The following is a 25845-nucleotide window of genomic DNA, read 5'->3' as shown; positions in this document are numbered from 1 at the left end:
AATTTTCATAGTCCTTCTAAGAGACAAGTTGTCAAGACTTCTCGAATCACTACAGAATTAGTATCACAGGTGGCCTTTGAAAAGCTGTCATATTTGCATAGCCTGCACCTTACAGGTGCTGCTTAAGTTCCTTTGAGAGAAGATACAGTGTGATACTTCTGTAACAGTGCAGTAGGACTTCACAGCTATGGCTTGTAAGCACTGCAGTTCTCAGATTGGGTAAGAACGTGGCTGTGAGAAAGATGTAGATATCTTATGTGCTGTTTGGGTAAGAACATGGCTATGAGAAAGATGTAGATATCTTATGTGCTGTTTAGAGACTGGACCTTTTCACCATCTTAAATTGTCAGTCAGTTCAGCAGAATCCGAATCATGTACTAAATAAATGCTACATGATTTTGCTAGATGTCTGTTTAGTGTGCAGGTCTGGTGCTGCTATGGTGTTTTGAGCATTAAAGAAACATGTGCCATATGTTTTGTAGAGTTGTATTGAATAATTTAATAGTTATCGTAACTGCAAGGGGCAGAGATTGGTAATGAGATAAGTCTTACCAGGCAGGATGAAATGTCTTGCCTTCTAATTATCTGTAGCCTTGATTCTATAGAAATAATATTTTACTAGAAAGTCTAATTTTATTATCTATCTCTAGAGTGAGCAGGACAACTCAGCCCTCTGATAGGCATAACAGTAACAATGGCTGTGTCTGTATATATTTTTTAGTATTCTGCTTTTGTTTTTACTAAGTAGTTCCCATGCTGTACATCAGACCAGATGTCCTTAGAGCATGGCTTGCCTTGATTGTCATGATCAATAATATCTATCTAAAGTGAACAAAAAGAATATAACTCTTCATTCTCCTGGACCTCTTGGTGCTGCTTGATACAATAGAATTGGGGCTGTGCATCTGTTTCTGTCTGAAGCAGAGGAGATTCCCCCCCAACTTACTTACTTACTTATTTAGACAGCTTATATGCTGCCCCCGTTGCATAAGCCTCAGGGCAGCTTACAATCATTAAACTAATTGTTTGAGAAGTAAAAATTGCCTTTCCCATATCTAGGGATGTGCTCAGGCACTGGAATACTCTGTTGCTGTAAATGTACCTACATTCTGCAGTTTTGTTCTGAGATTTTTTTGACTCTTAAAATTGCTGATCTGGTTTGCATGACCCTACAACTCTCTATGGCTTAATTTAGCCCACTGTCCACCTGATACAGCCCTCAGTCCCCCACCTCAACAGTTGTCTAACCCTCAAAGAAACACATGCAAAAATGGTGCCCAGAACAACATGATAGCCCTTTCTGTTTGGTAAATTAAGCCATGGTGGGCTGTTGTGTCATGCAAACAGGTACATCTTGGAATTTTAGAAAGTCATTTAACATGTTTTGAAAATGGCTTCCTTCTTTGCTGCAGTGCATGCTGGCATCTCTGTTTTTGGCTGGTATGTATTTTTATGGTATTTTACAATCAGTATCGGAATTCTTATTGTGATTTTTGTGTATGTTTAGTTAGACACTATGAACAATATTATTGCTGAGAATACTAAATATAAATTTGAAATATACAACAAATGAAAAAGCCTTTGTATTCTTCCATGCCTTTCCCTTGTGTAACTAAATCTCTTTGGACATAACTTATATTGGGATTTTAATTGCAAAGATGGTTGCAGTATCGTAAGAAAAGTGTTGATACTTAATCCAAAAGTGTTGAATACAAAGCCTGTTAATGAGTATGCAGATAGCTGAGAATTTACAGTAGTTTGAAGGACATGAGGGTATGCAGGAATATCTCAGTGGAATGCTTTCAGAGGAAAATGAAAGGCATTTGATTGGTACTTTGCAAGTCACATAGCACTGTAGTGTTCCACGTACTTCATGTTCACTGTGGCAGTAATCCTTATCACCCTGTATCATACCCCTTACTACAGATTAAGGACATGCTTATGGTTATTTAGTGACTGCTTGGCTGTTGATGATTGAATAAAGACTTCACAGCCTGTGTTCCTCCCTGTAGCATTTGACTGTAACTAAATCCTAATCCTGTGGTTACCCTAAGTAAACAAAAAAAAAAGTTGCAAAGAACCCCCTATTTCAAAATACATTGAGCTTATATTTACTAGAAGACCTTGAATTTATTACACTTTTCTCTTGGCACTTTTTACAGGGTTGGTCTTGATTCAGGGGCATCTGTTACCTTGAATATTGTCATCTCCTTGGTCTTGCCTCTGTTCCTTCACCTCTCTCCGGAACTGCTGCAGTAACCATTCTTCATCACCCCATTGGTTTAGCCATTTGATGCCCCTCCTTTAGATCTTTTCACTAGCTTACATCCTGATACTTCCCTGTCTGTTATCTTGTTCTCTTTTCAGAAGAGAACTTCTCTGGGTTCCCCCCAGTATTTCTGGAGCTCAATTCTGAGAGAGGTTCCTTTGCTATATTTCTGGTGACAGCTGAAGTCTGTTCCATGCTATTGCAGGAGACTTTGATTATTTTCTTCTTCTCTCACTTGCATTTTTATTCTGATCTGGCTAATGGTTGAGAATGATTGAACTGCTTTATTTATTGTATATTTTAGAAACTAATATAGAATTTTATGAATAGCAGTTTTAAAATACTCTAAATTAAAAACAAAATGACTTTTCAAAATTATTGGTAAGAAATCTGCTGTATCTCTTGCAGGACCAAGAGAAATACTAACCATCATAGCCCTTGACACAGGCCATGATATAATATGCGTATAATTAAATAAAAGCACAAATATCATTGTAATGTAAGAAGTTTTCTGATTCTTGCTTCTTTGGCTCCTATAATATGGCATTAAGATCACGTGCTATACTCTACAGGCTCCTTAATTGCTTTTTATATTCTGCACTGGTTGCTTAATTCTTTTGTTCACAGTAGAGACTAAGATCAATTGGAAGAAGTGGGTAGCATGTCCTCCTTCCAGTTCCTTTGCTACCTGCTAAACTGCTCTGGAGAATTGCCCAACCTTTAGAAACTGGTCCTTCAGGAGCTACAGAGTGAGGGAAGGAGTTGGTAAAAATCACCTCTACCCATCTCTTTTTCCAGGGGGAGTATCCTGTGAATAGAGTATTGAGCTCTGCTCATAGGAACTCTGAATCCAAGCCACTGTAATAGTGAGCAAAATAGTTACACCCCTTGTTCCAGTAAATTATATACAAGTTACATCCATAGATGTCTTTGCTACTTTTGAACAAAAGCTTTGTTTTTCTTTTTACTGTTGTGCCATCACACTTGTCCTCAATGTGTTCACACTCCCCCTAAAGAATAAGGGTTGTGCCTTGGGGGTGTTCCTGGACCCTTAATTATTCCTGGAAGTCCATGTGGATTCTGTGTCTAGGAGCAACTTTTTATCAGTTGAGGCTGATTTACCAGCTACCAGCCTATCTGGAGAGGCAGAACTTTGCAATAGTTATTCACGCTCTCCTAACCTCTTGTTTGGATTATTGCAGCTCTCTCTGTACATGTTGGGCTTCCTTTGAAGATGGCCTGGAAACTTCATTTGGTCCAGAATTGAGCAGTGAGGCAGCTGACAAGGTCTGACTAATATGATCATATAACACCAGTAGTGACCAATTGAAATTCAGCCCGAATTCAATGTGCTAACAACTTTGAATTTATTCAAAGAATTTAATCCCCTGAATGGCTTGGGGGCAGGCTATCTAAAGCAGGGTGCATTTGATTTAGATCTGTTTAAATAACGATGTAAATCACTTGTCAGTAAGACTAGATTTAAATCATGGTTTTCTACAAAATTTGCATGCATGCCTCATTAAAATATTCTCAGTCTGGGTCTCTCTTACAGCCTGCTGACATTATAGGTTTTCTCCTCCAGGGAAAGAATAAACCTCAGGCTATACACAGAAGAAGGGATGCGGTGGCGCAGTGGGTTAAACTGCTGGGCTGGTTGATCAAAAGGTTGCCGGTTCGAATCTGCACAACGGGGTGAGTTCCCGTTGCTCCGTCCCAGCTCCTGCCAACCTTGCAGTTCGAAAGCATACAAATGCAAGTAGATAAAAAGGTACCACTTCATTGGGCAGGTAACAGCGTTCTGTGCACTTCAGTGTTTAGTCATTCCGGCCACAGGACCACGGAGACTGTCTGCGGACAAACGCTGGCTCCCTCAGCTAGGAAATGGAGATGAGCACCGCCCCCTAGAGTCAGGCATGACTGGACTTTAATGTCATGGGGAAACCTTTACCTTTTTATACACAGAAGATCCAAAGATTTGTGGAAGATTCTGCTCAAAAGGTTTCACCTTCATTTTTACCTCTTGTCCCCTTCCCCCCCAATACTTAGCTTTTTGTGCAGATCTATTTTACTCCAAACAATCTTCTGCTTTCCTTGAATTCTTTGAAACTTAGCACTTAGAGGTAAGGGTTTGATTCTGTGTACATAGATTTGCAAACAAACTAGGTCTTTTTCGCAATTTTGTCTATGTTATAACATTTTTGCTGTGAAGAAGCATGTGATCTCTGCAGACATAAATTTACAGTTTTGAGAACTGTAGAACAAAGCATCTGCTTTCGTATCTTCTAAACAGAAAAAATGCCCAATAGTATCACAGAAACCTCTAGAAGAGCATGATATGGATTAATGGAATTCATTTACCAGAAATTTAAAACATTGGATGAATATACAGCCTTATGCAACATAATGAAAAACTAATCCTTATTTCATGATGAATAATGCATCTTAAATAGAAAACTGTTTAGAAAGACTTTTCCTCAAAAAGTATTTTATTCAAAATCCAATTTTATTTTTTTTTAATTTTATTTTTATTTTTTTAAGCATTGATTTTTATCCACCCTGATCTGAAGGAGCATCTCCTCTCATGTGTGCTTATTGGTCCCTTAGATCATCACTGGAGGTCCTTCTCAAGGATCCCCCTCCTCAGGAAATAAGGAGGGTGGCTACAAGGAGAAGGGCCTTCTTGGCAGTGGTGCCCTGGCTCTGGAGGTTTGCCTGATGCCTTTTCTTTATTCTTTTTGGCACCAAACAAAGACCATTTTATTTACCCAGTATTTTAATTTTTAAGATAATTTTAAGGTTTTATAATATTTTACATGTTAGTGCTAATGTGTCTTTTATTATTGAGGGTTTTGTGTAGTTTTATAATGGCATTTTGTTTGACTGTTTGGATTTTACTCTTGTATTAATGTGCATAATAAAATAATAAATTGTTATATTTTATAGTCTTGTAACTTGCCTAGAGAAACTTTCTGGCTTAAAGGGGCAGGATATAAATCTAATAAATAAATTGTTAACTCTTACAAGTCATCACAACTTTTTCTTCCATTTTGCTGTCTGTCTCATCTGTCTTTAGTGCTTTATGTACTATTTCTGGCAGCATTAACAGCGTATTTCGGATGAATTACTAATACAGTAATTTTATAGGTATGCATATACCTATTTACTACCTCAGTAGTAGTACTGCTTATTAGTTGCTATTTTCTTGGCTACAGGACAAGTCCAGCTTATTACTTTTGACTGTTAAATTTTCTGTGTGTAGTTTCTTTGGAACAATATGACTTTGTCATGAACTTGTAGTACATTTTCCAATATTCTCTTGCTGGCTAATCATGTAATAGTTGTATATCACAGTGCTAACAGTTGGGGCTTAAATATTCTGGAAATTAATTGTAATTGTACTGCTTAAAACTGACCTTTTCCCATCCAGATAAAACTGGGGTTAGCTTAGCCAACATTTTTTATCTTATATTTACTCCAGTACTTCGTGTGCTCTTAATGTTCTAAAGCAGGAATGTGGAACTTGTGGTCCTCCAGGTGTTTTTAGACTGAAATGCCCATCAGCTCTATCCTTGTTGACTGGGTTGATGGGAGTTGGAGTTCACTCATATCTGGAAAGCCATAGATTTGCCACCCCTTTTCTAAAGCTTGTATTGCTCCATCAGTGTGCAGTAGAATTGTAGGTCTGTTCAACTTCAGCAGTTGTCTGAGTATCATATCATACTCATTCTCACTGCAGATAATTTGCAGTCTGAAGTTATGCTCATGGATGAACAAAACTTGAGAGATCAGTTAGTATAAGCATCTTCAGCTCTGTTTACCCTCTTGTACTGATATTTGTAGAGATAGGATCATAGTCAATAGAGCTGCAGTATTGTAACTGCAGCACCAACAGGAATAAGTTCTGAAGCATGGGCTTTAAAAGGGGGGTATAGGAATATGTATGCTTGTAACGCAGAGATTATAGCCGCCTGCTATTGCTACTAAGTGGTCAGATGGTAAGTCACAAGCATGGATTTTAAACTCATGACAACTCTGACTTTATTGCTGTAGTTAAACTGAGGAGGAAGTGGTAATACCATGAACTGAATAAGAGCGCAAAGCAGAAGCTAGAAAAAAGTAGTATGAGGAATGGAAGAAATATCCACTATCTCTTTCCATGGTGGAATGGATACTGATTCAGTGTATATATTAGTTAGCATAAATTTTTACCAGTCCTCCTCTTATAAATGTTTTCAGGATTAGAAAGAAAAACTGTATACTTTATTGAAATGAGTTTTATTTTAGCAATTCATATGTAAACCGGAATAGCACTGTATTTTGCTGCTTTGCTCACTCAATTCATGCCTTTTTCACTTCTGCAATGAATGAACTTTTACATATCTGCTTATCTGTTACCAGCCCCTATAGTCACATGAGGTAAACAACTCTTGCAATTACTCATTGACACTGGCGAGTGGTTTTTAGAAATAAGTTCAGCAGACCATAGCAGTGAAGATGATCTATACTATTTCTGACTCTGCCCGGAGGAGGGAGTGGGTAGATAGGAACATGACAGGCTGCTATTTGTGACTACCTGGCCATACGGCAGAATCACCATGAATGCTGCATATTGATGGCTCCTCAGCACTGTACTGTGTAGGGCTGGGAGGCTGCAGACAGGAGTTTGGGGTTACCGTTACCAGTGGGACCAGTGGTTCCTGGGTCTAGATACATGACAGAGCAACTCATAACTGTTCAGCTACACCAGACAGCAAGCACCCACCGCATGGCATATATTTCTCTTTCCCTTCCCATCACCCAAATAAAAAAGCAAGGAGAACATGGCCTTGTAGGACAGCTCACATTTAGCTGTCTCTCCCCACCCCCCACCCCCATTCAAATCTATGAGCCAGCATGATGCAGCAAAAGTGGAGAGGCCCCACTGCCTGAACCAATCAAGAAGAGTGTACAGCAAGCCTTTTTGCTTCATACTCCTTGGCAACCTGTGTTACCAAGGCAGCTCCCCCTCTGTTACCTAGTGGCTTTTTCCTGGTAGCATTCCAGCAACACTCATCAGCGCTCCTTCAAGTACAATCCAAAAATTGCCCAAGGACTCTGCATGGGATGTCCATCATTCCACTAACACAAACACATCCTCTGTGGGTGCATTTAACAACAACCCCCCTCACCCAGTGTGGCTTCCTATGTGCAAATCAGGTGACTGCCTCAGCCTCAAAGTCCCTGCCCATCCCAGTTTCGAAAGACAAAAGGTCCTGTTCCAAGTTGTCCCAAGTTCAGATGTTCTGTCAAGGAGTTGGAAGGGAAGAGAAACTTGTCTGGAGCAAGTAGTTGAAGAACTCTACAGAGCAACCTCGTACGGTATCCTGGCCACAGCTACAGGATGGGCCTCCTTCCTGCTCTGTAAAGAATAGGGTATTGGACCCAGCGCTTGAGGGTGAGCCATCTGTGGTGAGGAATGGAAGACTAACAGAGAGTAATAGGTGGAGAGAACATAACTACCAATCACACATGCATACAAAAGCTTCTTGGGGTGAGGGACAAGAGAGAGTGGTGCTGCTGTAGCGCTCACCCAGGGTTCATATCTGAGCCTTCCACTCCACTATGGGTATGCTGTCCTCTTTCCTCTTGGGGGTTGCTCATTCACATGCAGTACGAAGGTGCGCAAGAGGTCCTAATGGCTGGATCAGCACAGATGGTTTTGGCTAACACGTGGGGGAGCATGTTTCCTGCTGTAGCAAGGGAAGAGTATTGTAGAACTGCAGAACATTCCAGACACATTTTTCTGATATGGTGTAGGGGTGTGGGTGAGGAAACATGAGATAAAGTTGTAGTGGTTATCTCTTAGAATTCCCCTGTTTTGCTCCCTGTTAAATGCTCTGTCCTGACATATCAGCTGTGGGGATGGGGCGGAACTGAGCTGTATGGGGTGGAAGAGAGGTGCTTGTATATTATGACGTACATTGATTGAGCTTAGTGCTGAGAAGAAAGAGTGTTAAGAACAAAATGGTTCAGACCAGACACACTTCTTAGCCTTCGTAGTTGAATCAGTCAAGGCCCTGCTCTCCAACCTAAGATGAGATAAGCCAGATAGAAAAAGCATGGATCTGGTCTTACAGGATTTGCAGCTTGATGATCCACTCAGGCCTTTCCTACTTGCTTTATGGATTCCTATGCAAACAGCTTGATGATGGGAATCCATATTTTGGTGCTGCTCACGTGTCTGGCAGTGGGGAAATAAAAAGCAGTCTGTGGCATTTGAAACCATTATGCTCACAATAATTCATGCTCCAGTACAGCATTGGAGCTTATTCTGAAATATTTCCCAAGTGTTTCAAGGCTGGACACACCCTAGAGTAGATTTTCAAGTTTGATATCTTGAAGTTACACAACTGGATGCCAGTGAAGCTCCTTGTGAGTTGCATAGGCTCTTCAAGTTCTTCCAGATGCTGGCCTTTTGCCCCAGGGAATTGGGAGCATTGCAGCTGGGGCTGATTGTTTATTTCATAAAACATGAGAGAGTCTGTTTTAGTTGGCTAATAAGTTCTTAACACAGTTTGAAGGAAACTGTTTTTGGGAGTGGCATACTTGGCTTCCAATAGACTGCAAGGAAGAATTAATCCTTCCTATTCCGTCTTTGTAAACCTGCAAGATATTTTGGAGCCACTGTATGTGACTCAATATATGCCAGGTATCTCTCCCCCTGCCTGCCACCCCCAGTCACTTTCTTTTTTTTGCAGTACTTTTTAATTAAATTTTAAAACAGTATGAAAAACATCAGTCATCACAAACATTGGAACTACTGAGTCAGCCCCTTACTACATATCTTTAAACATTCTGTAATCATATTCAGATCCATTTATGGAATCTTAAAACATTTTTAGATCTAAACCAAGTCCCGTTTCTCCAGCCAATAATAATAAAAAAGTTCTAAATTTGATAGAAGTCACTATCTTCTTTCTCCTTCTGCAGTAGGATCAGTCCATCCATTTCTTACAGAGTCCCGTTTTCCTTGACCAATATTAAAAGAAAGACTCTCCAAATTTGATGAAAGTCAATATCTCCTTTCTTCTTCAATAGTAGCTTCTTCAATAGTAACTCTACACAATTCCAGATCTTTTCATTTTTCTAATATTAAACAGATAAACGCCTCATTATAATAGTTACAAATATGATCAAATACATTTTTTGCTTACTAGTATTCCAGTCTAATATCCACAAAAAGGAAAGTGAAAGAGAAGAAAAGTTACAAGCTTAAAAAAGAACGAAAGACTTTTTACCCAATTTATGTTCACATGTCTAACATCCATTTAGCATCTTTAAGGACATCTTATCTAACGACAATTATCTATGATATCTTTTAAACAAATTTTCTTTAAGCTAATTTATTAAAGTTTCATCTAGCTTACACTTCATTTAATCACATACAATTAACTCCTTATAAGAGTCCAGCTCCTTACAATCTTTAATATATCTCGCTTGTAAAAAGAAATCTATTTATTACAGCTCCTTCTACTCCCATAATAGTCATTTTCTAGTATAGCAATTCAAAGACAAAAGAGTCATACAACTTAGCTTTTGGTCATTCATTTTTAAGATAAAAAAGAAAAAAGAATCTCTCATTTTCCCTTATATCACCCACAAAGGAGAGAGAGAAAAAGGGGGGGGGACTCCACTCCTATTCTCCTTCTTAGTTCAGTTTAAATCTTATCTTATAATCTCTTCATAATTCAACACATTTAAATGTAGAAAAGCTTCCACAGTTAAAATCACATACCTTAGCCTTTCCATACCACAATAAACATCCCAACCCATTTATACCATTCCTTTTTAAGATTTCTTTTTTACACCTCTTCCAAACTGCTTTTGTTTTAATAGGGTTTGCTGAAAATCAATATTTTTAAACTTTACATCTCCAGCCCATCTTTCTCCCCTTGGTGTTATTTGTTGAAAATCAACCCACTTCAAAGTCTGTATTTCAATCTTCACTATTTCTTGCTTTATCTTAAGTGATTTGTTGTAGGTCAATATTTATTCCCAATGGCTGTGTTTTTTGCTGCAAATCAACCTTCACTGTTTCTTCTTCCTCAGAATCAATTTTAGTTAATTCAGGATCCATCCATCCTTAAAAAATATTCCTTCCTTTAGTGGCCAAATTTGTTTCTTTTTATCCACAGTTTCAAATTTTTCAACTTTTTCAAATTTTTCATATACTTGTTGCATTTCTTGTATATTCTGTTCAGTTTTGGATTCTACATTAATCACCATCTCCTTAAAAGAAGCATCAAGCTTATCAAAGCGCTTTTTTTGTACAGTTGAGAAGATTTCCTGTTGTCTCAACATCACCTCTTGGGATATTTGTAAAATTGTTAAAGATTCTTGTATTTCCAAAAAAAATCTCTTCAGCTCTACCATCCTTGCAATAATTCCAATAGCCACAAAGTGGCAGCCAAAATCAGTTCCACTTTTCTCTAGATCACTTGCTTTCAGAAGGTTGGTAAGTTGCCAGATATTTTGGCAGAGGTCCCAGAAATGCAGGAGAGGAAATGGAGATTCTTACATCCTTCCTCTTTTCTCCCTTTTCTCTCTTTTTTTTATGCCAATTAACAACAGATATAGTTTTTCCACAAGTAGTATTGCAAAAGGAAAATAGGAATGCTCACCCAAACAGTCGTCACATTAAAGAAGAAAGCATCCGACAATGTGAAAAATATCCTGGCAAGTGTCCATTTGATATTGGCAGAAGTCCAAACAGATATCCAAAATGATCAGTCAAAGCTTTGAACTCCTATCACGTAATTGCACCTTAAAAATTTAAACTAATTTTATACCCTTAGAGAGGTTAGAGGAAAAAGTCTTTTTCTTCGGCTTCAACTTGGACAAAAACCTCAGCACTCTCTCATCTCAGTCGCCGCCTAAACATCCAGAGGGTTTTTCTTTTCTTAATGCCAAATTATAAACAAATGCAGCTTTTCCACAGGTAATATTGCAAAAGAAGTAAAAAATATTTACTCAGCAGTTCCAATGCTTATCTGGCTAATAAAAATCCTAAGCTAATCTTTTAAGACAGGGGTCTCAAACTCAATTTACCTGGAGGCAGTCTGGGTGAGGCTGGGCCGCATCAAGTATTCCACCACCGCGGTGGTGGTGGGCCGCTCATCCCACGTTGCTCCCGGAGGCCGGCCTGGGTGCCGCCAGCGCTTTGAAGGCCACAGGGCCCCTCCCCCAAGCCCCGCCCGGCCCGGCAATTGGCCCGCGGGCCGCGAGTTTGAGACCCCTGTTCTAAGATGTCGAGAACTTGAAGGGGCTGAAACCACCCCCTGTGTTTACTCGGTTGAGAAGTACCTGAATTGCTCTCAGCAGATATGAGATTGCCATCTCACATCAAGCCAAAAGCGTGCCCAGGCAATCTGTCTTCACCCCGACAGGGCTTAGATGAGTCTCCCACGACTCGCTGCTGAATAATACCGGTGTGATAAACAAACTCCGTTAATCATATCTGTCTCATTCCGACGCCATCTTGGAATCCACCCCCAGTCACTTTCCATTTCATGGCCCTAGATTTGATACGTGCTTAGTGGTTGCCACAACAACAAGTGTCATTTTGGAAAAGATGGTAGGAAAAAACATAGCATCTTAGGTTAATATTCTAGATGCTAAATGTTCTCTGGTGCTTTCATCCATAATTCTTACTCCAGAAGAAAAATAGTAGGGACAAACATACTAGAGAAGCTAATCCTCTGTCTTACTAATGACTGAACTCTTTTCTCTTCAGTCAGGTCAGTTCAGTGAAGATATGATTCCTACAGTTGGTTTCAACATGCGGAAAGTTACCAAGGGTAACGTCACGATAAAGGTACGTATTCTGCTTTTGTGAAGGCAGATGCAACAAGCTGCTGCCACTTTTAAAGGAACAATTAAGAATTGGTTGGGAAATACTCAGAAGGAAGAGACTCCCACATCCTTCCCAATGATTCAGTGCTGGTCATTCATAGCAGCATCTTTAGATTATCTGACATGACTCTCATCAATAGAAGGGCCCCTCTGTTAAGATTGCATTCAAGTCATGGGCTGCAGGAGAAGAGAATGATGTACTTAGTCTGCTTTGTAAGAGTCAGGTTCTTTGAATCAGGAATGAACAATGCATACCTCTAAAAACTTATTTAGGGGCAAGTCTTTTATACATCAAAATTGCTTAGCTCATCATGCTGTAGTGCCTGTACCCAATAGGGGGTGATGAATGCTTTTTTCAAGTTCTGCTATAATGACTAGGCTTTGAAGAACTGCTGTTGGAAGGACTATATTAATGTGAAAACTGCTGTGGTGAATTGGAAATATGCACCAAAAGGCTACGGAAAGCAGCAGATGGGTAAATGATGTTGAGTCGTTGGATGATAGTGTAGTTGGAACATGCTCTGTTTCAGTCCAGTTGTTTAGGTTGGGATCTCCAGGACACATGACTGTGTCACTGGAGGGCAACTAACAAATATGGCAGTAAACATCTCATGGGAAGCAGCAGAGGATCAGAGCCTGGTGCTTCTGATCTGCATCTGTAAAGTGAGCTGCTAAGAGCAGGGTAATTGAAACAGGCTTATTCAGTTCTTGTGGGATAGGAGTAGTGCTTACTGAGTTAATGCAGAACTTGTTTACTGTGTTTAGTGGCTAGTCACCTATTGTATTACTCCGATTATTCAGAAGCTTTTATGTTTATACATCTTGGGATAATAGCTTTCATATTTATATCTTTTTAAATTTGTTTGTTTGTGCATACATACTTGCATTTATAGGCTGCCTATAACTGCCAAGGCCTTCCATATTGCAGTAAAAGTAGTATGTATGTATGCATGCATGCATGCATTTATAGCTTTTATAGACCATCTACTGGCGTCTTGATGGTTTACAGCAAGCTACAGATAAAATGGCATTGCATCCAGTAATTCAATAATATAAAATCACATTAAAACCGATTAAACATAAAAATAACAGGAAAAGGGTTTTGCCTGGTGCTGAAAAGAAAAAAGCGTTAGCGCCAGGCAAACCTCTCTGGGGAGCATATTCCATAACTGGGACACCACCACAGAGAAGACCATGCTCTGGGTAACCACCCTCCTAATCTCTTTCAAGGAGCCCCTCCACCTCAGTTCTCATGGGGCAGGAGGGCGTATAGGGAAGGAGGCTCTCCTTCAGGTATCCAGGACCCAAGCCATTTAGGGCTTTATAGGTCATCACCAGCACCTTAAATTGGGCCTGGACTTGAATTGGCAGCCAGTCCAATTGGCAGCCAGTAAGCAGTAAAGGGCTGCATTATATGTGCATACCTGCCGGTCCCCATTAATATCCTAGGAGCTCTATTCTGAATGAACTGAAGTATCCAGACCATCTTTAAGGGCAGCCCCACACAGAGCTTGCTACAATAATCCAGTTGGGAAGCTACCAGGGCATGGTCACCATTGCTAGGTACTGCTCATTCAGGTAAGGACACAGTTGGTAAATCAGCCAAAGCTGAAGAAAAGTACTCGCCACGACATCCACCTGAGATTCCATTGACAGCTCTGGATTGAGGAGCACACCCTGTCCTTTAGGGGGAGTGCAACCCCATCCAGAACAGGGCTGATATCATTCACCTGGAAGGCTGAACTGCCCATCAACAGGACCTCAAACTTGTCTCAATTAAGCCTCAATTTACTGGCCCTCATCCAGCACATTACCTCAGGCAGGCACCATTAAGGACAGCCACTGCCTCACCTGCATGTAAGAGAGATAGAGCTGGGTGTCATCAGCATACTGATGACTCCACAGCACAAACCCCTGGATGACTCCTCCCAGAAGTTTCATGTAGATGTGAAAAAGCAAGGGAGATAAAATGGAACCCTGCGGAACTCCATGACAGAATTACCATGGCGCAGAGCCATAATCACCCAGCACCACCTTCTGGAATTGACCAGACAGGTAGGAGTGGAACCACCGCAAAGCAGTGCCACCAGTTCCCTACCGGGCCAGCTTATCCCGAAGGTCGATGGTATCAAAAGTCACTGAGAGGTCCAGGAGAACCAGTAGCAATGTACTCCTCCATCCCTCTCCCTGCAAAGGTCGTCAGACAGGATGACAATTTTATTTGCAGGCCTGAAGTAAGATTGAAATGGATCTAGAATCTAGATGGTCTTTTTTCTCCAAGAGTGCCTGGAGTTGTCTGGCCACCACCCATTTGAGCACCTTGCCCAAAAACAGGATATTAGCCACCGGCCTATAGTTGGCAGTTATTTCTGGGTTCAGGGTTGCTCTCTTCAGGACAAGCCTAATCACTGCCTCCTTCAAAGGGGCAGGGACCTGACTTTCCCTTGAAGAGGCATTGATAACCTCCTGGAACCAGGTGCCTATCCTGTCTTTGGCTCTGATGCACAGCCATGAGGGGCAAGGGTAGAGCAGACATGGGGGTCCTCAACACCAGGTCCTGGACGATCTCTGTCAGCTCAGGCTGGAAGTCTGTTGGGCAGGAGGGTGCACAGTACAGCAACAGGTTCCCTAATCTGTCTCTAATTAATCTAATTTAATCTATATTAAAGGAGAACTGTTTTGTTCCCTCCCTCCCTCCCTCCCTCCCATGTATTGGTTACTGTGTATTTCACGGAAACAAAAAATATATTAAAAATCCCCTGACATTATATATTGGTTAAATGTAAATATTGCTGAAACTGAAATATTCAATGCAATATTGAATCCAGGTGTATCCACTACATGAGCTTCAGCAAAGGCTGACCAAATATTCATATGTATGTCCATATGAAAGTGGTGTCTATATGTCATCCATTAAAATATCGAAAGCATTGTTAGGTCGTCTTTGCATTGCATTATAAGTGGTAGAGCTTTTATTTTTCCTGTGTTGTAGTATCAGCCTTGTAGCTGTTAAAAAAGCATGAAAATTTTATTTATATTTTTACATTGACCATGTAGTAATTTCCAAGAAACAGGTAATTTTAAAGAACATGTACATTAGGATATATCAGTGCTTGAATACATTATCCATATTATCTTCCACCTAAAAAGAGGCAGCTACTGGACATTGCAGAAACTTGTGTTTGAAAAAAAGTATTACACTTCCAACAGTTAGTCAACAGTCAACTGTATTAACAAGGCATTGTTGTTTCTCCTGGCAAATTAAATGCAGCTTCCTTTATGAATTGCAAAACTTTAAATTCACCCTTCATGCATAACACTAGTTTTCTGTCTCTTAAAAGATCTGGGATATTGGAGGACAGCCACGATTCCGAAGTATGTGGGAGCGCTACTGCAGAGGAGTTAATGCTATTGTGTAAGCGCAGACCTTATGGGGCTACAGGGGGCTGCTTCCACTGTGTGTTGTACCTAGTTCTTCAGGGCTATTACTGTCATGCTATATCCAGTCGCTAGCTGTGCAGGAGTAAGCTTGCAATGCAGATTATGCAGTCTTGGGCCTCCTTTCCTTTGAACTCTACCATGTCAGTGGGGAGGAGGGAAGTTCTAGACTATGAGCATTTCTTAGCTACTCAGTAGCTTTCATTCTAAAGCGCTTGGCAATCTCAAGCTTAGTTTCAGCTTAATAGTTATTGCTAAGCACTGCAAAGTACTCATGGCTGCTTTTGAATGTCACGCTAAACCACAGCTCCATGTGATTAGGGGGATCCCCCCCTCCCTCCCTGCTTTCAAGTTAGCTTATTTCAAACCAATCAAACTTTAGCTATGGTTCATCAGTTGAGGCAAAAAAGGCATGTAGCAGTGAAGTAAAAACTTTGCAACTCTTCCTGAGACCAAGGAAGGGAAGGCACATGAGCCTGAGGCTGACTGACTTTTGTTCTTATCATCCTAAACTATAGTTAACATTAATCAGACCAATGTGTGTTTAAACTATGACTTTGTACGTGACGTGAATGCACTTTATTTATTTATTTAAAATGTTTTGTATGCCATCCCTTTTGCAAGACATCTCAGGATGGCTTACAATCATTAAAACAACCACAATAAAACAATAACAATTAACAAAAATACAAATTAAGTAAGTTAAATAACAGTGACTGTTAAATATTAAAATCTAAATTAATTTTTAAAATAACAGTTAAATAATAAGGTTTTAACCTGGTGCCAAAAAGAATATAAACTCGGCTCCAGGCACACCTCTACGGGGAGCGCATTCCATAATAATTCCATTATTGCTGCACGAGGATAGAAATTGATAGCCTAAAAATTAATTGCTTAAAATGAAGTTACTAGCTCTTCTGGCTACCAGTGGAAGTTTAGAAACTATTTTGCATTTTATTATATAGTTAGTATTCCTTTCTATCTAAACTAAGCCCCCACCAAAGAACCATTCAAACTATAGATTACAAACACAGGCATAAGTGTGCATGCAGTAGAGAGAAGGATCTTGTAAAGTCTTCGATCACAAAGGGGCATGATCCGTCTCTCCAGCAAATTGAGGTTTGGCAGGCCTTCCCCACTCAGTTCCTTATCTCCATTTGGTTATTATGCAAAAACCTCTTAAGGGATTCTCACTAGGATCCTGACAAGCTACAACTGCTTGAAAAGTTAGAATATATCAGAATATATTCTATTTGACACTGTACCATCCATACATTTTCTAATCTACTTATCTCAGGCTTTTTACAAGTCCTCTGGGGTCATAATGCCCAATTTTTAATCACTGAGACTTTCATAGCAGTTGAGCATCAATAATGTAAAAGGTATAAGGAGCATCAGTTTCTCATACTTTTTTACATTAGCTTTTAATTGTCTAGCCATTTTAGAACCTATAGTAGTTTGGGTTTAGTCATTTTCTGAGAGTTAACTTGGTTTGTACAGGGTTGCATTATATTACAGTTTAATGCTTATAACTGTAGTTAAGCCAAAGTAATTACTTTTAATAGGTATATGGTAGATGCAGCAGATCGTGAAAAAATCGAAGCTTCTAGAAATGAACTGCACAATTTACTAGACAAACCACAGCTACAAGGAATTCCTGTGAGTAGTAAATATATGGTCCTACACCCCGTATTACATTTGAGATAGATTTCCTTCTCCTGCATACTCCTATCTGAAAGAAACCCTTAGCTTTGTGGAGATGTTAGGTCACATAACTTCTTGTGGTGTTCTGTCTATTATGTATACTTAACCATGTGTTTGACAAGAAGGATTTTCCTCTTGGGCTTTCATTAATTCTTGCTTTGTTCCATATATAATAGTCCAATTCACAAGGTTCTTTTAAATTTTGGGATGGCATTAATGTGCATCCCCATCATCCTTGAGCACATTGCCTGAATGTTCCCACTGTAATTAAATAACCCAGAGAGTTTGGATACAGTGCTAAACAATAATGCACTACAGAAGTGTTCTTAAAACATAGATTTCCCCCCAAAAGTACAGCTGCTTGTGTGAGTAGTTCAGAATAATTTAGACATGCAAATTATTAAACAGACCATAAATGTTCTGTTCTTAGAAGCAATAGAAAGATTGCAGATGTAGTTTTCACCCAGCTGTTTATTTTTCCATTCTGTTTTTATAGGAACTGAGCTAATGTAAGCTGCTGCCTTCATAATAGAAGGCAGGTTTCAAATAAATTATTTTTTTCTCTCTTCAGGTTCTAGTACTTGGAAACAAAAGAGACCTTGCTAATGCTTTGGATGAAAAGCAACTTATTGAAAAAATGTAAGTGGTTAACATGTATGTCTTGAGAGGCCTATGCTGACTTTCCCCACTCAGAACTAGATATTATGAGCTAACACATGTTGCAGGACAAAATTTGATTATATTATGCAATGCTTAGGAAGAACTGAACAAGAGCTTTCAGTATATTACCTTAGAAATAGCCTTGGTAATTATCACATGGATTGCAATATTTTCATATTAAACAGGGCACTGCTAGAGATTTTTATTAACTTGCTTCCATGCTGCTTCTCTTCCAGGAACCTGGCTGCTATTCAAGACAGAGAAATCTGCTGCTACTCCATTTCCTGCAAAGAGAAGGACAACATAGGTAATTATGTTCAGTAAAGCTAGCTGCTACTGGGCACAGGAATCGAGAGTGTTCTGCTTCCCAATATGCAAACTACTTCTAATTGCTTTCAGATACTTAGTAGGTTCCTTCCAATGGATATTCTAGTAGTTCATTAATTCATACCATTTCAGGTTTGTGCACAATTCATAGTAAGCTGCACATATAGCTATAGACCAAACACATTGTTTCTTACAAGGAATCTGGAAAACTCGAGTTAAAATACGGTAAACCTTGGGTCTATCCAACAGTGTCCATCACTGTAATGAACATGGCTGTTAAAGCCCTTTGTGTCATCTTCACAGGATGGGGGAGGGTCAATGTGGAAGGGAGGAAGAGTTTGTCCCATTGCAGAAGAAATCTGTTTGGAAGACATTCGATGGAAACCCATAAACAAGATTAATCTCTTTGAGTGAGATGCCTGTCCATGTAGCAGCTTAACTGGCTGTGTTTGGCCAGTGTCTTGTTTTCCCTTTGGCCTACAGCAGTCAACTGGTCTTTGGAATTTCCTGGATATTATTTTAATCAAAGTCAATGCAAAACGATATAGAAAGAACAATTATACTAACCAGACATGGCTTAGTTAAAATGTGAAATAAATTGGAAAAGAATTGACAAAGAACAGTAAAACAAAGAGACATAGCTTTAACATTGAGAGTAGCTTGGTAGGAGTAATTCATTCAGTGTTTACTTGGAGAGATGGAGAAACTTGTGGCTTCACAGGATTCTACATTTCATTTGGTATAGTAAATCATGGGACTTAAGATAGGCTGCTGCCTATTAAGGCCTTTGTTGTAAAGGACTCGTGTGAAGTGTCCAATACATAGAAAAGACCAGTGTAGCTGCATGTTACTTTGTGTATTATTTAGCAAAAACAATATTTAGCAAAAACTAGAAAGCAGATCCGTTGGAATATATTCAATAAATTTTACATGATTTTGGTTTCTGCCTTCCCAGTCCCTTGAACATCAGCAGAGTCACCACATGAAACAGAATTTATTAACCTGATTCACACACAATGCCCAATTCCTACATTAAACGATCCAGGAATTGGTGTTGTCATGTGGGAGCCAGCAGTGTTGCCTCCCATCTGTGCATTACCTCAGCTTTCATTCTTGGGTTAATTGTAATGTCCAAAACTGGAACTCTGTGTTGTTTAGGGTTTAAATAGGTTAGAATTAACCAAGCAACTAACACTGGGATTCCCAGATTATTGATTGAAAGTGATGAATATGTGGGCACCAGCACATCTGCTCACTGTTTCTCAACCTTGATAATTCTGCTTAGATTTTCCCTTATAAGAAACTGCTTTTCTTGTCTGCACAGTCTTCTGTAAATGGTAAGATGGTAAAAGTCCTGCTGTGTGAACACAAGCTTTTTAATGTATATGAAGGGACTTGATAGATAAAAGCAACAATGTGTAATTTGTTTGTTTGGTCTTAACTGTCCCAGAGTAATACCCACCAGTCTAGAACATTTGAATTGGCACTTAGAGCTGTTAATTGTCTAAGAACACAACCTTGCCCTTTTGAGTATATCCTTTTTTATTTTGTGCAAAGGAGTAATAGTTCAGAAGCAAATACTGACTGAGCTAAAACTGTTTGAAACCTATCCAAAGAATATCTGCTGAAATGCTTGGGACTTGGCAAACTTCTGAGGCTTTACTGGTTCAGCCATCAAGAACATCTGCCTACCTGTCTGCTATTTTCCTCTGAAGTATTTCCAGAATCTGGAAAAAGAAACTCCTGGCAGTATAGTTGTTAAGATGACAACTATGTGTATACATATGCTTATCTCTCACTTTTACATTGGATGCTCAGCTGCAAGAATAGAGTATGTTGAAGGCAAATGACCAATGTTTTTCTTTTTCCTAGATATCACACTTCAGTGGCTTATTCAGCATTCAAAGTCTAGAAGAAGCTGAAATCTTACAGATAAACCCTCAGTTGGCCATAATCTCAATTGTCTACTCCCTCCATGATAAAATGTTATCCAGGATAGACTTCCTCTGTCCAAGGAATTGCCTTTTTTTCCACAGTTTATGCCTCCATGTGCACTGCTGAATGACTTACATTCTTACTTTTGTCAAAGAATCAGCTAAGAGTTATCATGAGTTGTGCAAATGTTTTTATTAAGTTCACCTAAACTGTGGCAGTGGGTGCCCCCTTCCCAAAAGCTATCATTTAATCAAAGTGTGTTTCTGCTCTGGTCTTCCTGAGCCAGGTTTTATATTTGATTTTCAGCAAACTTATTTAAACCTTGTATTTAGTGGCTTGCTGAAGATGCTGACACAGGGCAGCATGAGGATTCTAGCACCACTTATTGTACCTAAAAAGCTTTTCAAACACTGTCTAAAGGGGGTACTAACTTTTCTCTCAGATGCATGTGATGTGTTTGTAAATGGTTTGCAATGGAAAGTACCAGGCACTAGATATTAAGTCCCTAAATTATCTTAAGTTCTCAAGTTTCATTCATCCCAATGAATTAGTCATGTCAAATTGTCGACTTTTTTTTAATCCATGCAGGCATTGCTAATAACTTTATATATGTTAAGATTCTTAAGTGGGATAAGGCATAGAATACTTCAAACTAAAGCTTTCAAGAGTTTGTACATACAAGCAGGTAAAACTTAAGCACCTCAGTCTAGACTAACAATCAGTTTGCTCCTTGAATTGCTTTGCAAAGTCTGTACAGCTGCATGACACTTTGTGTCACACTGACAGCACAAAAGAATCTCTCACTGTCTGGCTTGTCCTTCTGTTAATGGAATACTTGTTCACAGTTGCACTTGCTGCTAGGAAATACCTAGGCTACTGTGACAACTCTAGGTTTACCTGCTTTCTCAGTGTGTAATCATGTGTAAAGTTCACAGGCTATGAAATGTTAAATGGTGTTTTGAAGCACAAGAGAATCAGTGAACAGATCCTGTTCTTGGTTAGCTTCTACAGCATAGAGGTGTATGAACTATAAAAACCTGTAACACTACTTCTGTAGCTTTACCTTCTTTGCTGTGTCAATATTTAAAGGGACAGACTTGTTAAGGCTGATTTCATTCATACAGTAATGTTACTGTAGCCTACTGTATGCATACAAATATATGGTTACACCTGCTTGTGTTGCCCCTCTCTGTGTTGCTCAGTTTTTGCACTTGCATGTACTTAGATACGACACTTTCAGAGTCCTTGTTTGACACATTTGGTACATTTAGGGGCACGTACACATAAATGCACACAAACATATGTGCCTGATCCAGTAAAAAAAATCAAACCAAAACAGTTTATTAAAAATAAGCATCTCAAAACTGGATCAGGCTCTGCTAACATCCTCTACTACCCTGCATCCGTGGCACCTCTCTTCCAGCCTTTTACAGGCACTCCTAGTTAACATCAAAGGGTTCTTTTGCTAAAAGGCCACAGACCATGCCTTTACAGGAACATATGTTTGTAAAAGACTGGCAGTTTTGGCAACTTGTATGGGTGAAGTAAAATAGGATCATGCAGTGGCTGCAACTCTAGCCTAGTTGAGTGTTTTAAGGTATGACAGGTGCAAGGTCTGAACTTGTACAGAGTTCCTGCAGCTATGCCATAGGTACTGATTGGACCAAGGTAACCAACACAAATCTGCCCTCGGACAACAAGCACTGCCATGGCCTTACCGTTCCCATAGCAATTACTGCACTGTTGCACAGATACAAGTATTGCCTCCATTTACAAATTGAGCTTGCAGTTTTAACTTCGGTATGCTTACAAGTGTATTATTGATGCTGTAGCGACAGTTAATTTGCTACTGTAGTTGTAGTTCACTATGGACTGCTACACTTGACTAGAGCAACTCTACCTGTGCCTAAAAACAAGGAAGCTGAACTAGAATGTGTTGCCCTTTCCTGTAGGAACCAAATTACTGTTTAGATAACTGGCCTATTGCTGAACTCAGTGTGTTTGATTTTTTTGCGTGTGTGTATACTTCACCGCTTTCAGCATTTTGACATCCAAAAACCACTACCAACTTTTTAACCTGTGCATTAGTCTCGGCATGTGAACAACTTATACATTTATCAAACTTTGTAAATACGTGATTTTTTTTTATTTAGGTGGATTGCATTTTGTTGGTTTACTGCTGTTTAGCTTTATCCAATAAACTTGAGTTTTCAGGGTCATATTGACATACTGTAACTTGACTCATCAAGGTCTCATGTGTGACTGAAATTTGAGAGTATAAACCTACTTGTGCAACTAGGCAAAGATCATAGAAGTATCAAGTGAAGACTTAGTGCATAGAAAACAATGTATAATATAATCACATGTCTTGTCCAGAGTAAATTCTGAATTCAGTGGGGGTTTATTCCCAAGCGAATGAAGTATTATCCAGCTAGATCGCTTGGAATGCAATCCACTGCACATTTACCTGAAAGCAAATTCTACTAAATTCAGTAGGACTTGCTACTTGTATATGCATAAGATATTGTTAGTTTATATAGTAAATAATTGTATTCTGTAGTATCTAATAGAAAAGCCCTTCTCTGGTGGGAATAAAAGGGTTGGCCGTGCTTGCTTCTAGGATCATCCTATGGCTGGCATATGGTTTCTGCATTTTGTAACGGAAGGGTTTCCCACTCCTCTAAATTTCCACCTGTATTGATCAGTATAGTCAGCCTAAATCAAATACAAAGGGTCACTATATCTCAAACTTGTGTACAGCTTAGGCTTACCAGAACAGTTCCATATCAGTTTCCTCCCCATTTGATATTTAGGAATATTGCAATTTAGAAACATACTGAGTCAGAAGGGGTCTTCCAGGCCATCCATTCTGACCACTGGCTCCAGCCAGCCCTGCTCATGCAATACCCAACATGTGGTTGTCCAATCTTTCCTTAAACACCCTCACTGATGGGGCCCACCACCTCCCTTGGAAGCACATTCCATATCCTAGGGCATGGGTCCTCAAACTACGGCCCGCAGGCCGGATCTGGCCCACCATGCCCATTTATCCGGCCCACCATAGAGGTTTTGGACTCGCCATGTATGCATGCATGCACATGTGGTGAGGCGTTGGCTTGCTCGTGTGGAGAAATTTTGGACTCGCTTGGAGAAAATGATCTCCGCGTGTGCCTGCCCCTGCCTCACTGCGCCTGTGCACCCCCTGGCCCTGGCCTGGCCCACGCCCCCCACACATCACGAGCACCTTTCAACTGGCCCCCTGTTGAAAGAGTTTGAGGACCCCTGTCCTAGGGGTTCCTGACATCCAACCTGATTCCTGTTTCCTTGAGCTTTGTCCCATTGGACCCCATGTGCTTTCTTCCACCACAGGGGAGAACAGGTCATGACCCTCTAACATGTGACACCCCTTCACATACCTATATGTTGCGATAAAATCCCCCTCTTGAGTCACCTCCAGGTTGAAAAGCCCCAGCTACCTCAGTCTCATGTAATTTTACCCTGCCCCCTATCCAGTTACCATCTTTGTGACCCTGTGCTGAACTGATGCTATCCTAGCCATCTCTCAGAATGTGGAGCCCAGAATTGGACTCATTACTCCAGTTGTGGGCACACTCAAGTCTTACAGAGCCTCTTATAATACCTCTCTTGATCTGGAAGCCATGCCTCTGCCTATGTATGCAAGGGTGGCGTTCGCCCTCTTAACTGCTGCCTCACACTGCTGGCTCATGTTTAACCTGCTATTGACAAGTATCCCAAGATCCCTTTCACAAGTGCTGCTCTCCCAAGTTCAAGACCTTGCACTTATCTACATTGTTGTCCTGTTGTCCCCCACCCACTTCCACAGTAAGTCCAGATCCTTTTAGATCTGGAGTACCTGCTTCCTAGTTGTGGCCACTGCCCCCACTTTGGTATCTGCGAATTTGGTCAACATACTGGTTACCCCTTCTTCCAGGTAATTGATAAAGAGGTTGAACAGAATCGGTCTCAGAACTGAGCCTTAGGGGACTCCGCTCATCACCAGTTGCCATCTTGATGATTCCCCAGTGATAGTCACCCTCTGCTTGCAGTCCATCAACCATGCCCTAATCCATCAGACAGAGCATCTATCTATTCCAAAGCTCATCAGTTTCTCAATCAGGATATCATGTAGCACCTTGTCAAAGGCCCTGATTTCATAGACATTAAGGCAAAACAGGTTAAGTAAAACATCTCTTAGTTTTCTTATGGGTGTTGCTTGTTATGGCTGAACTCAATAGCTGAATAATGACCCAATATTTACCACAGAAACTTTAGTACAGACATCAGCTTGTCTGTGTATCTGTGTACTAAACATATGTGAAATGCATATTTATTACTCAGTTCCTATCATAAAAAATGTCCTGCTGGATCAAACCAAAGGCCTGTCTTTGACATTGTGTTGGCAAAGTGGGCAACCAGATTCCTGGATAGGCAAAAGCAAAACAAGACTTTAACACCAAGCACAATCAGTTTCGTTTTAAATTCACTTAAGGCACAGTCATATGTAACTTTAGAAAGAAAGAAAAAAGTCCTACAGTGTTCCCAACAGCATTTCTGCCTTAAAAGTTGCATAGGATTATGTTATTACATGAGAATAGTGTCGTAATGACTACAAGAATAAAACTATTTGTTTTGGCTGCCCTGATGCGAAACACAGCTACCTGGAAATGCTTGTAGAAAAGTGCATTATGTTTTAACTAAAGAATGAGTACCTGTAATCATGCACATGCCCAGCTGCCCAACTGCCAACCAGAACATGTTTAAAATAAGTTGTAATATGTAGCACATTTCTGGTGTGTGCAGGCACTGCCATAATGGCTTATATGGGCCTTACTACTTCGATCATCATTTGCATGGTCTTTGGAGTAGGGAACATGGACTTCTATGGACTGAACAGAATAGACTGTTTAGTGTTATCCACCTCCTCCCCTACCGTGAGCTCACGCCTAAAGTCAATAGCAACTCTGCTTGTAGGTTATGGTGGAAGAAGAGGGACTGTGAGTCAGTCATTTAAAAACATCACTGGTTATACGGTTTATGGAAATATACTCTGTGATTTACATATGCAAAATTGCAATTTAGAGTGCCATCCTTTGCGTGTTTAGACAGAAAAAGCACTACAACTCCTGGATGGCTGGGAGTTCATAGGTCTTTGTTTTGCCTAAACATGCATTAGAATTGCCTCGTCAGACTACGGAAAGTCGAAAGCAGAAGTGGCAGATCAACTATGATGGATCAATTCCATAAACGAGGCTGTAGCCTTGCCTTTACAACGGGTCACGCATTCATAGGATCACCGTAAGTTGGAGACGACTTTGACAGCGCCTCACCACAATTCGTTTCGAAGACTTAATTACTGTAAATAAATCAACCAGTTATAACACAATGAGATGCCTTCCTAACAAATGACACGTCAGAGAGCGGTTTATTTGGCTGGCACAGTTATGCCTCTTGCGAACAAGCAGGTCGGGGAGAGAGAGAGAGCGAGAGAGAACAGGCTCGTCGGAAGAGGGCTGTTTTGCCCCCTGTCCTCTCAACGGCGCTTATGCTCTCAGTCGCTCGCTATCTGAACTGAACTCCAAGCACTCCTCCTACCGCCC

At 40.1% G+C, this 25845-nt stretch overlaps 1 protein-coding gene across 1 annotated transcript in view; it reads left to right on the top strand.

The window, feature by feature from the left end:
- Window positions 1-22452, top strand: part of ARL8B (ADP ribosylation factor like GTPase 8B) — a 31972-nt gene extending 9520 nt beyond the window's left edge. The window contains exons 2-7 of the mRNA XM_044451826.1: window positions 12045-12125; window positions 15505-15578; window positions 17167-17260; window positions 17877-17944; window positions 18202-18272; window positions 20165-22452. Of these exons, the coding sequence (XP_044307761.1) occupies window positions 12045-12125; window positions 15505-15578; window positions 17167-17260; window positions 17877-17944; window positions 18202-18272; window positions 20165-20214 (438 nt within the window). The 3' untranslated portion in view covers window positions 20215-22452. The remainder of the gene's footprint in view (window positions 1-12044; window positions 12126-15504; window positions 15579-17166; window positions 17261-17876; window positions 17945-18201; window positions 18273-20164) is intronic.
- The last annotated feature ends 3393 nt before the right edge of the window (window positions 22453-25845 follow it).

This window comes from Varanus komodoensis, unplaced genomic scaffold (assembly GCF_004798865.1).
Source record: "Varanus komodoensis strain SLA01 unplaced genomic scaffold, ASM479886v1 scaffold6_4, whole genome shotgun sequence".
Classification (NCBI taxonomy): domain Eukaryota; kingdom Metazoa; phylum Chordata; class Lepidosauria; order Squamata; family Varanidae; genus Varanus; species Varanus komodoensis.
The sequence above is the reverse complement of the archived record's forward strand: the minus strand, read 5'-3'. Positions and strand labels throughout refer to the sequence as shown.